The 13,075-nt window shown below is 37.9% G+C and overlaps 1 protein-coding gene across 2 annotated transcripts in view; it reads left to right on the forward strand.

The window, feature by feature from the left end:
• The first annotated feature begins 1,654 nt into the window (after positions 1–1,654).
• The window catches only part of ldlrad3 (low density lipoprotein receptor class A domain containing 3), a 60,159-nt gene continuing 48,738 nt past the window's right edge, over positions 1,655–13,075 (forward strand). For both annotated transcript variants that reach the window (XM_052122469.1, XM_052122470.1), the window contains exons 1-2: positions 1,655–1,841; positions 3,830–3,976. In XM_052122469.1, the coding sequence (XP_051978429.1) occupies positions 1,793–1,841; positions 3,830–3,976 (196 nt within the window). In that variant the 5' untranslated portion in view covers positions 1,655–1,792. The remainder of the gene's footprint in view (positions 1,842–3,829; positions 3,977–13,075) is intronic.

Below are 13,075 nucleotides of genomic sequence, written 5' to 3' on the forward strand. Positions count from 1 at the left end.
ACTTAGTTTAATAATTTTAAACCATGATTTTACCTATACATAATTAATATTTACATTACATTCATAATGTTAGCCAGAGGGAACTGGCCCCCACAGTGAGTCTGGTTTCTCCCAAGGTTATTTTTCTCCATTAATCTACATCTTATGGAGTTTTGTGTTCCTTGCCACAGTCAGCCTACAGCTTGCTCACTGGGGTTATTAATACAATTATCATTTAATTATTTTTAAACACTATTAAAAATCATATTTTATCTAAATTACACAATGATGATTAATCGACTTTATAGACATTACATTTTTATCGTCTATTAATGCTGATATTCTGTAAAGCTGCTTTGAAATGATGTGTGTTGTGAAAGGCGCTATACAAATAAAATTGACTTGACTTGACTTGACTTGAAGCGGCATTTCCGGCAGCGCTGTAGGCCTTCGCTGTCAGCGAGGATGTTGTCCTACAGGCCTTGGAAGGGAGTACAGGGTGACCCCGCCAGGTGGTAGGGTTTCCGGGGCATAAGTGGAGTGCAACAGCCCTATCCACCGGGGGAATCGCTGTGTATCTCGCAGTGAGAGCATGAACCATCCACAAACGCAGCCTGTGAGCGTCTGAAGCGGAGAGCACTCTACTGCATCCAGGAACTACACAGGGGCGGAAGGGCATCTTTATAAAGACGTGTCCTGAAAAGGACATTCAACGCCGCTGTGTATTTTGTTCTTTTAGAGAAAATCACTCTTTTAGAGGAAATCACTCTTTTAAATAACTCTTTCGAGTTTGGGTTTACTGCGCTGTCGAAGCGCCCATGGGCAATATGCACTGCCGTGCAAAGAGAAATCGCCGCTGTAATGCGCCCTCAATCCAACAGCATGCAGTAGCGTCAGAGGAATACAGGAACAGGTGTGTCTTCACGCGAACAGCATGCACAACCATCGGCTCCGAAGACATTTTCTGAATGAACTCTAGTATTTCCTCGCCTTTATACCCGTATGTCCGGGGGCAGGGTATGCAAATACTGGCTGCCAACTTCTCAATGGCCTTTTTTCATATATCAGAGATATATTCGGTGCTCAATTGACCCCTAGTGTCGCTTCTCCGACACAACGTCGAAGAGAGCGACAGACGGGAATGTGATTTACACTATTATGATAATGTCAACAAAGAGTGAAATAAACGAATCTTTTCAATGTTTATGGTGAAAATTAAAACCAAATATTTTACCACTAATTAAGTTTTAATAAAAGTCAGTGTGCTTGTTTACCAACAGTGTCCGGGAAGAGCATGCTTGAGATGAAATAAAAGAATTATAATGGTGAATATGTATGAAGAAAAAAAATGCAAAGAGAGAACGATAATAGGAATTCATATTCTAAAGTTTAAAGAATATAGATAACATGACCAAAAGTGCTCTAAGCTGAAACACTCATGAATCATTCACTATTGATCTATTGTATAGTTATAAGTAATTTGTTATAGAGATAAGTAAGAAACAGCTACAATCTTCTGGGCAGTTCTGAACTAGGACAACTCAATACAGTTTGTTGTCGCGATTTTGTTTAAATCGCTGCACATGACTTTTCCGCTCTTTGGACATGTCACCGCCTTCGACACTCGACACCAGCGTCTCTTCACCTCCTCCCCGTCTCCTCTGCAGTACACGGCTGTCCCAACGAAACTCCCTTAGCTCAGCTCAAGGACATTACGTAAAGGGAGAAAACGTGAAGGCCGACAAATTGAAGGATTACGAAGAGGTTTGGAATCGCCCGAGCTGTTGGCCCGCAGCGGGCCGATCGTGGCAGAATGTGGCTTTGGTATTTTCTGCTGGGATCGGGAACGGGCAGCTCAGTCTGTGAGTCGCTACGCCCAAATGCACCGTTTCTCTGGATCTCCATCTTTAGCGCCATAGCATGAACTGAACGTGTATTTAAAATGAGAATGATCGCAACTGTTGCCATTTTCTGCAAACTAAAAAGCAACCTTTGTTGCATGAATAAGCGACGTAAATGTGCGTGCTTCTCGCGTTTGTTTAGTTTCATCGGCGACATTTTCTTTTAAACGTTTACTATATGTGAACCGAAACGAGTTTTTGATACAATGATAAACAGATGAGTTGAGTAATGCTGTGAGTAACGGGCCTGTGACGCTAGCAAACTTATGAACAAGTAGTTCGTTGTCTTGTTGGTGTTCGTCCTGGTTGTTTGAGTTGTTTTGTATATGTAGTGGTTATTTGTGCTATAAAATCGTGTCATTTAGGCCAGATTGGTGCAACATCCATGATATTTAAGGAACCACTTTCAAAATCTAAGTAATGAGACCTTCAGTGTCCAGCACATAATGGAGTGTTTGTATCTGCTGAAGGTCTCCTGAACAACAGCCAGATTACACAGTTTAACATATTAAGAACCATTTCAGTAGACCCATGATAATTACTTCTACTTTCCTGAAGCATGGATTTTGAAGTGCATTTGCATGGTGCAAAAGATCAAAGTTGCATGTTACAGACACCTCTGAAATGTTCATTTACAATTTTTACAGAAGAGTGTCTCAATTATAATAATGGACAGGTTGACATGGGCTTGTTTGAAACTCTTGAAACTTGATTTTCAATTCAGGGTGCAAACATAAAAAGCTCACCATTCTTTGAATAATTATTCTTTATATCATCGAGTTTGTACATGTAACAAAAATCACAATACAATCCACAAAAACACAGATTGTTTTTTTGTTTTAAATTAAGTTTCTACATTAATGCACAAATAAATGTAGAGCTGTTTGCATTTCGCACACATTATACATTTTTCTGTCTCAATGCTATGCAAGTTAATGTTGATAAGATTGAAATAGTTTGCAACAATAAAACTGTAAAGTTAAAACACAAAGAATGAGGTTTGAATAATGATGGGGATGCAATATATTTTATTAAAAACAAAATAATTATGCAGTAATATCAACAATTCCAAAATTCCAAGTTTGACAGCAGGCTAAACAAGTAAATCTGTATAGTAAAATAATGTGCCACGAAAATAAAGCAGTAATTACAAACAACTTGAGATGTGCATACATTCATGGGGAAATATTTTGATGCCTATTTTAATTTTAAAGTCCAGTATCATTTAAACACACAATCTGTGCATACTCGTATGCATTGCTGCAACTGGGGTAATGGTTGTGCTGAATTGATCTAGTGTATTTTAAAAGAAATACTCAGAACTCAAGAACATTTGTACATTTTTGTAGTTTCAGTTTACTGGCAAACATTTACTAAACACTTTGCCTATCCGAATTGTAAATACAATGGGCTGACCAGGGAAATTTCATTGAAGCATGACAACATATAAGGAACTCTGGTTTTCACATATTGAATTTTGTTTTTAAATGAATTAATGTTTATACTTTTTATAAAATGTTTGAAGTTTTGGCAAAAGCTTGATCTGTTACAGTTTGACACGTTTTTGTCATTCACATTATCATGAACTAAATTACATTTTTATAATTTCTGTAAAATGATTTGCCATTTTAAAATGTACTAAAATGAATGATTATGATGACATATGAAGGATTTAAAAGACTAAAACTAAGACAAAAAACACACATCTTTGAATGGATGTGATGTGAAAGGTAGGCAGTTTTTGGGGCATAAACATTCACTTCATGGTATGGTTGTCTGGAATTCAGCACATTGTCCTCTAAGCTTCTTAGCTTTAGCTAACTTCTCAACTTTTAACACATTCGTGGTGGGAAGATAGTTATTGCTAAACAAATGTTTTTCTGCTAAAGTTTCTCTAATGGCCTATCATATGTAATACATTAATAAATACATTTGTTTCTTTTGTTCAGATTGCCAGCTTCTTCCTGGGAATAACTTTACAGCAGAGTGCAACATACCTGGAAACTTCATGTGTGGAGATGGCAAATGTATTTCTGGAAACTGGCAGTGTGATGGCTTTCCAGACTGTTTTGACAAGAGTGATGAGAAGGGCTGCTGTAAGTGTCACACACACAGAGCTAGACAAATGGAAATGTTTATGTCGGCCTGTTGCATAGACAGACAGCTGGTAGTACTCTAGGTGTCAGGGAAGTACCAAGAGTGTGGATATGGTATAGTGGATCTGGTTCAAATATCATAGAGTTCAGAAAACTCTCCTTGTTTGTCATTGGTTGTACAGAAAGATAGTCCTGCCTCAAACTCACACCATTGGTCAAGCAAATAATGCTGTGTCTGGCTTGATTGGCCATTCAGACAAACAGTAATGTTTTGATAGTGCCACTTAGTGTTGTCACGGTACCAAAATTTCAGGAGTCGGTACCAATACCATTGAAATTTCATGGCACTCGATACCATTTTCAGTACCAAAGCTAAAACAGGTTGCTAAACAACACTCTTTTATTAACAAAGTTAACAAAACATTAGCAGCAGAACTAAGAAGAGAAATATGCCATTCAGCGACACTTTAATTGGTGTTTTGGGCCACTTTTAAATGTAGGGGTGGTTATAAATATTGTTTTTCCGATTAATCGCGGTCTTCATTTGAACGGTCGCTTCAATCGATTCTCAAATCCCAAGATCGATCTTTCAATCAATGCGCAACCGTCTACTTCAATGAGAGGAAATCACTTGCATTTGAAACCAAATTTTGCGCTATGTGACTGAAGTGAATATATTTGGCAACTGGCTGGTAAATGTTTACATTTCACTCACCAGTAATTGTGTAGTTTGGTTCGAGAAGTATTTAGCAGCGAGATCCTTTCACAGCATGTTGAGAGTAAAAGTTGTTGCGTGTAATGTGTACGCAAGGCATTTGTCATTGAATACGGTCTCTTTTAATACCCTTTCTGTTCTTTACAGTCAGTTGTTCATCAAAAACAACTCAATATTTTGATTTTTTTATTCTAATCATGCATCGCACAGATGAGGTAAAGCCATTCAAGTCCTATCTAGTTAACATGCACTCATTTAAAGTCGCTGTTTACAGAAATGCCATTTTTTGTTAAAGAGACAGCATCGGTTTTAGCATATGTTCAACAAATCAGTGTAAATACTTGTCAATAGTACAAATTATGCAATTTAACAATAAATATGTAACAAAAGTAATATATTAAATATAATCTCATATTTTCTGATTGAATACATTTATTTGTTCATTTTTAAAAAGCCAAAATTTGACCAAAATTATGAAAAAGTAATAAAATATAATTTGTAAAATTAATATTTTCCTAATGTACCTAGATAAAGTTCACCTGTATAATTAACAGCATTAGCTGGAAGATCATTTCTTTTATATGTAAGCAAAAGGGACATTATAACTGAAATAAACCCAAATTAATCAATATTGAATCTAATCATAACTAGTGCTTGAATTGAATTGGGAAATATGAGGCAGGTTTAATGATAATCTCACAAACAGCTAAAGCAGACATGGGCAACATACGGCCGTGGCTCATTTATCGTAAAAAGCGTTTTTTTTTAGAGATGCACCGATCGACCGGCCAGGGACCGGAATTAGCCGATTTTCCAGATGCTCGGCCCGGACCGGTAACCGGCCGGTCAGCCTCACGTCTTACCGATTCCAAGCCGGTCCGTTTTGTTGCCAGCGGCGCAGGCAATAACGTCACAGCCGCATGTAAACATGTCATTGGCGTGGAAGATCTTCACTGTGTGAAGAAAACAAAGTTCGAAATGTGTTTAATAATTAAACCGTGGGGGAACCACCACAATGACTTTCGGAACAACAAACCTAATTAGACATTTAAAACACCATCACCCAGATGAAAATGCACATTTTAAAAAAGAAGCTAAAAAGTGAAAGCGGCTAAAGCTAGCCAGAGCTCAGAGCCAGTCACAAGTCAGCAGCATCTCCCATCATTCCTTGGTATGAGCAGCGAAAATACCAAAACAATTATGAGGAAAATGATGGAATTCATGGCCCTGGATGACCAGCTGTTCTCCACAGTTGAGGACAGAGGGATCAGAAATCTGATACATTTCCTCGATACAGAGTAGGAGGTACTTTCCGACGTCACCTTGCCAGAGATGTTTAATCTCGTGTCATGTCACACACGCAGCCTGTTATCTGGCAACATTTGGGTACACAAATCCGGGAGAGGGGAAAGGGGGTGCTGGATGGCAGAGGCAGGCTAAATACTATAGAAATTGTGCCGTTGTGATTTAACGTAATTTTTCCCACCGTGTCCGATATTAAAATCAGTGCGACACACATTGTAAAAGGCGTGGGCATTGTCGATATGGCTTCAGGATATGAAATTCAATTCTTCCATCCAGCTGTTGTTAAATATACATGTATATTTTGTTTTTTATCACCGGTCTTCTCCTCCCCTCTACCAGTGATGCTTGATTTAACATCCCGCGTCTACTGCCTGCGCAGATATCAACAGCGCAAATGGGTTTTGGTTGCCAGATTGAGGTCATAAATGATTTGTAATGTGTATGATGTGTCGATTGTGTGAGTAGGATGCGTTTCATTCAAGATCTGGCAACTGGACCACCTTGGAATAATATATTGATGTGATTATTCATATAACGTGGTTTGGGCCATACAAATTACGGGAGTTTTTTTGGGAGAAATAACAAAACTGAAGACTCCTGGGAAAAACGGGAGTGTTGACAGGTATGCAAGCCGTTCCCGAAGCAGTGCTCCGTTTTACAACTGATATTTGGACATCTAACGTAAGTTGAGCGTATTGGACACTTCCAAATCTTTGTAATGGTTTTGTTAGACCATTAACAAATAAAGAGAAAAAGGTCCATTTATAAAAATTGTGGGAAATGACATCTGTTATATAAAGCAACTCATTTGCAGTTAATTGTTATTTCTACCTCTTTCCAGTCACACAGCACTTTATTTTGAGAGTTGTTTAAGTGAGAGAAGATCCTGTAACTTAGTGGAGTTTGGGGGAAATTGTAATGTTTAATCATTTATTTTATTATGAAAGTAAAATTTAGCATTGAAGAAAGGTAGATTTTGTTTGTATATGTGGTCAATAATAGTTCTTAGAAAGAAAATTGGAATCGCAAAAAATCGGTATCGGCAGGTCACTTGCAAAAAATTGGAAATCGAAATCGGCCAAGAAAATTGCAATCGGTGCATCTCTAGGTTTTATTTTTCATTGGATATTTCAGTTAACTTGCATTGGGACCTAATGCGTCTTCACAAGCGTTTAACATGTTGATTGACATCAACAAAGGCACAGCACGCACGCTGCACGAGAGTTTGTTTGTGGCCTGCTTAGCACTGCTTATTCTCATACGTTCAACGTTATAGTCATCGGTCATAGTTATATCCTTTGTCATTTTACCGCGTCGTTCATAGTTATATGAACTGCGGGCATATTCCACCTGTATCCGCGTTCTATTTTTATCGCGGTTAAACTGCGTGCATTTTTTCAGCGCGCACCCGTTTTTTTCTCCTCTGCGGTACACAGATTATTGCATCGATCTCAAAGCACCACTTATCAAGAACAACCACCACCAACAACAACAAACAATTTTGTGAGGGATTCAAATCAATCTCAAAACCCTCACCGCTCAGGAACAACGAACAATTTGCGGTAAGTCATGGCATCGGCTCATGTTATTTGTTCATGCATTGCATGTCACATGCTTAAAATAGCCTCCTCCATCAGCAGTGAGGGATTCACTTGCGATAAATGTAAGGAATTAGTCAGGCTGACGGAGAAGGTTAATGAGTTAGAGACTCGCATCCGAACGCTAGTAGAGGTGAGTGAGAAAGAGAAGCCGTTAGATACTGTTTCGGATGCGGGCAGTACAGAGAGCAACACACACACTTTGGTTCCGGTTATAGAGCCCCTGCAGCAGGGCATTTGGGTGACGTCTCGGCGGTATACTCGTTCAGCAAAGAGACACCACTCTCCCGCTCCTGTTAGGGTTTCCAATAAATTCTCCCCACTCAGTGATACACCCACTGAGAATCATATTGAAAGAGCCCTTGTTATCGGTGATTCTATTGTAAGGAACGTGGAAATAGAGACTCCAGCCACTATTGTTAATGGCATTTCGGGGGCCAGAGCGTCTGCTCGTCGTGGTGACGAGGTTTATAGTAGATTAGTGTCACTGAATGGCTGGATGTCTGAGTGGTGTCTGCAGAATAAAATAGGATTTATAGACAATTGGAAAAGTTTTTGGGGTAGACCTGACCTGCTAAAGAGAGACGGACTCCATCCCTCCAGGGAAGGTGCCGCTCTCCTCTCTAGTAATTTGGCTCATAAACTTAATAATGATATTAATTGACTAAATGGGGCCCAGGTCAGGAAGCAGACAAACTGGTTAATCCGAACGTCTGCTAGCTGCCTTGAGACGTTACACAGGTCACATAAACTACAACACATAGAGACTGTATCAGCTAGATATCTCATAGAGACTGTGTCTGTTCCACGAACTACGAAACACAATACCCTCACTAAATCATTTAGAAAAAATTTGATTAAAGTCAAACTTGAACAAAACAAACAAATTAAAAATGTACATCATATAAAAATAGGGCTACTAAACATTAGATATCTTTCTACCAAAGCACTAATTGTCAATGAAATGATTACAGATCATAGATTGGATGCGCTCTGTTTGACTGAAACCTGGCTTAAACCGGATGAATATATTAGTTTAAATGAATCTACTCCCCCAGGTTATTGTTATAAACATGAGCCTCGTCTGAAGGGTCGAGGAGGAGGTGTTGCTACAATTTACAGTGAAGTGTTTGGTGTTACTCAGAGGACAGGATATAAATGTAAGTCTTTTGAACTAATAATGCTTAAGGTGACACCGTCAAATACAAATATAAATAAAAATTCTCTGTCGTCCTTTACCCTTGCTACAGTGTATAGATCACCCGGGACTTAGTCAGATTTCCTTAGTGAATTTGCAAATTTTTTATCAGATCTTGTAGTTACTGTAGATAGTCTTAATTGTTGGTGACTTCAACATTCACATAGATAATGAAAATGATACATTGGGATTAGCATTTATCGATATTCTCAACTCTCTTGGAGTCAGACAAAATGTAACAGGACCAACTCATCGCCATAATCATACGCTAGATTTAATTCTTTCATATGGAGTTGATGTTGATAATATAGAAATTCTGCAGCAGAGCGATGACATCTCGGATCATTACCTCGTCTCTTGCATGCTGCAATCAGCTAATGTTACTCAATCTACACCACGCTATCGTTCAGGTAGAACTATTCTTTCGACCACTAAAGATAGCTTCACTAATACTCTTCCAGATCTATCTCATATACTCAATAAACCCCAAAGCCCAGAAGAACTTGATGAAATAACAAAAAATGTAAATGCAGTCTTCTCTAGCACCCTTGATGTTGTCGCCCACTTCGATTAAAGAAAATTAAAGAAATAAGCCCTGCACCATGGTACAATGATCACACTCGTGCTCTCAAGAGAGCAGCTCGGAAAATGGAGCGCATGTGGAAAAATACAAAATTAGAAGTATTTCAGGGTGCATGGAAGGATAGTGTCTGTAGCTACAAACACGCACTCAAAGCTGCCAGGTCAGCATATTTTAGTAAACTCATAGAAAATAACCACAACAATCCTAGATGTTTATTCAGTACTGTGGCTAAATTGGTTAGGAATAAAGCCTCAACCGAACCAGATATTACGTCACAGCTCAAGAGTAATGACTTCATGAATTTCTTCACAGATAAAATTGAAATAATCAGAAATAAAATTGGAATTATGCAATCATCTGTCATAGCACCTCAGAAAACAGTGTCGAATAATTTCCCTCATGTGCAACTTCAATCCTTCGCTATCATGAAGAGCTAACAAAACTTATCGAAACATCAAAAGCCACAAATTGTTTGTTAGATCCTATACCAACTAAGCTCTTAAAAGAGGTATCTCCTGTAATATCAGAACCTCTTCTTAATATCATTAACTCCTCGCTATGCTTTGGACATGTCCCAAGAAACTTTAAAATGGCAATTATCAAACCGCTAATTAAGAAGCCACAACTTAATCCTGGAGAACTTGCTAATTATAGACCGATTTCAAATCTCCCGTTTATGTCAAAAATACTAGAAAAGGTAGTGTCCTCCCAAATATGTTCATTTCTACAGAGAAATAGTATATATGAAGAATTTCAATCAGGATTTAGGCCTCATCACAGTACAGAGACTGCACTTATCAGAGTTACAAATTACTTGCTCTTATCATCTGATCGCGGCTGCATTTCTCTTCTAGTGCTTTTAGATCTTAGTGCTGCATTCGACACGATAGATCACGACATTCTCTTGAATAGGCTAGAGAATTATGTTGGAATTTGTGGAGTGGCATTAGCATGGTTTAGGTCATATTTAGCAGACCGCTACCACTTTGTCTATGTAAATGAGGAATTGTCAAACCAAACAAAAGTAAAATATGGAGTACCACAGGGATCAGTTTTAGGGCCTCTGCTTTTCTCGATGTATATGCTTCCCCTGGGAGATATTATCAGGAATCGTGGAATAAGTTTCCACTGCTATGCTGACGATACACAACTTTATATTTCTTCAAAACCTGATGAGATTTCACAATTCTCAAAACTAGCAGAGTGTATTAATGAAATAAAAGATTGGATGGCCAGAAATGTCCTTCTACTCAATTCTGACAAAACAGAGGTTCTAATTATTGGACCAAAAAACTCTAAAAATAAGCCACTAAAATATAATTTGACTCTAGATGGATGTACTGTTACATCATCTTCAACAGCGAAGAACTTAGGTGTTATATTTGATACCAACCTGTCCTTTGAAAATCAAATTACAAATGTTTGTAGAACAGCATTCTTCCACCTAAGAAATATTGGTAAATTAAGGCATATGCTCTCGAAAAACTAATTCATGCGTTCATGACCTCAAGACTAGATTATTGTAATGCATTACTGGGAGGATGTCCAGCAAAATCAATAAATAAACTTCAGTTGGTTCAAAATGCAGCAGCCAGAGTGCTGATGAGAACCAAGAAATATGATCATATTAGCCCCATTTTATCATCGTTACATTGGCTACCTGTTAAATTCCGTATTGATTTTAAAATTCTGTTAACTACGTACAAAGCTTTGAATGGTCTAGCTCCGCAATACTTAAGTGATCTTCTGTCACGCTATATTCCAATACGTTCATTAAGATCGCAAAATTCTGGCCTATTAATAGTTCCTAGAATATCAAAATCCACTAAAGGAGGAAGATCCTTTTCATATTTGGCTCCTAAACTATGGAATAGTCTCCCAAACACTGTTCGAGATGCAGACACACTCTCTCAGTTTAAGTCTAGACTAAAGACTCATCTATTTAGCCAGGCATACACCTAATTTATCCTCCAACCCACAATTAGGCTGCTTTAGTTGGGTCTGCCGGAACCAGAAACCAGAAACATTGAGCATGATCTCTAACTCTGCTATAAATTAAATGGCATCTACGCTTACATCTTTTTATTTGTTTCCCTGTCTCAACCTCGGGACTCCTATCCTGAGGTCACCAGAACCGGCTGGATCCAGCACCATTCCTGCTTCATGTTGGACTCCACTGCTACATGTCGCAGAATGATGATGACTAAATGCAGCCGGTGCCAGCCAAACATCACTTCAATCTATTATGACGGACTTCAGAGGATGAAATGATGCCAACTCCAACCTGCATCACCTCGGTCTATTTATGGACTACGATCTTTAAATGAAATGCTTAGACTAACTATTGCCAACAAAAGCCTTCATCAGCCAATTAACAAGGACAATTGCATCTATGTGAACTTCTGCAATTAATCAAGATGGACTTCAAAGACTTTGGTCATTAATCTTACAGTTCAAATACAATCGATGTTTAATCACTGACCCTTAACACTTAGTTTAATAATTTTAAACCATGATTTTACCTATACATAATTAATATTTACATTACATTCATAATGTTAGCCAGAGGGGAACTGGCCCCCACAGTGAGTCTGGTTTCTCCCAAGGTTATTTTTCTCCATTAATCTACATCTTATGGAGTTTTGTGTTCCTTGCCACAGTCGCCTACAGCTTGCTCACTGGGGTTATTAATACAATTATCATTTAATTATTTTTAAACACTATTAAAAATCATATTTTATCTAAATTACACAATGATGATTCATCGACTTTATAGACATTACAGTTTTATCTTCTGTTAATGCTGATCTTCTGTAAAGCTGCTTTGAAACGATGTGTGTTGTGAAAGGCGCTATACAAATAAAATTGACTTGACTTGACTTGACAACAAAAATAATGTCACTAAATGCATGTCCTTGTACTGGAAAACCATGAACAAAACTATGCAACATAAAAGGAAATGCGACCCAGGATACATTAAATACAGGTTATGTTTAATCTGACAGGTCGACACTTGATGTCCAATATAAAATCTGTCCTGAAACAAAACCAGTTGAGAAGCACTGAGTTAAAGGTACAGACAGGAGCAGTCTACAGTATATGTTAATTATTAATAATCATAGGACATTACTTTAAAAGCTCACACAGCTGATGTTATTTTTCATTTAGTAGTTAATTTAACATGCTATAATAACTTGCTTTAGTTATATAATATGTTATAGTTACATGCAATTTTTTTATTATGTTTATAAATCTGTTTATTATAATTCTGTTAGCTTTCTTATTTTTTCTATTTATTTTCAAAAGGGAGACTTTTTTTACATTTACATTTATGCATTTGGCAGACGCTTTTATCCAAAGCGACTTACAGTGCAATTATTACAGGGACAATCCCCCCGGAGCAACCTGGAATTAAGTGTCTTGCTCAAGGACACAATGGTTGTGGCCGTGGGGTTAGAACCTGTGACCTTCTGATTAACAGCCCTGTGCTTTAGCCACTATGCCACCATAGATAAATAAAATAACCTTTCTGTTTTCACTGATAATAGTATTTGTGTAATATCGTATACACGTGAAACCGTGATATTTTCTGAGAATGTTATCATACCGTGAAAATCTCATACCGTTGCAACCCTAATGTTTACACCTGGTCATTTAAATGCATCTCCTGTGAGCACTTGTGGTCAGATTTGGAGGGGAG

The sequence above is a fragment of the Xyrauchen texanus genome, chromosome 49, assembly GCF_025860055.1.
Source record: "Xyrauchen texanus isolate HMW12.3.18 chromosome 49, RBS_HiC_50CHRs, whole genome shotgun sequence".
Taxonomy (NCBI): domain Eukaryota; kingdom Metazoa; phylum Chordata; class Actinopteri; order Cypriniformes; family Catostomidae; genus Xyrauchen; species Xyrauchen texanus.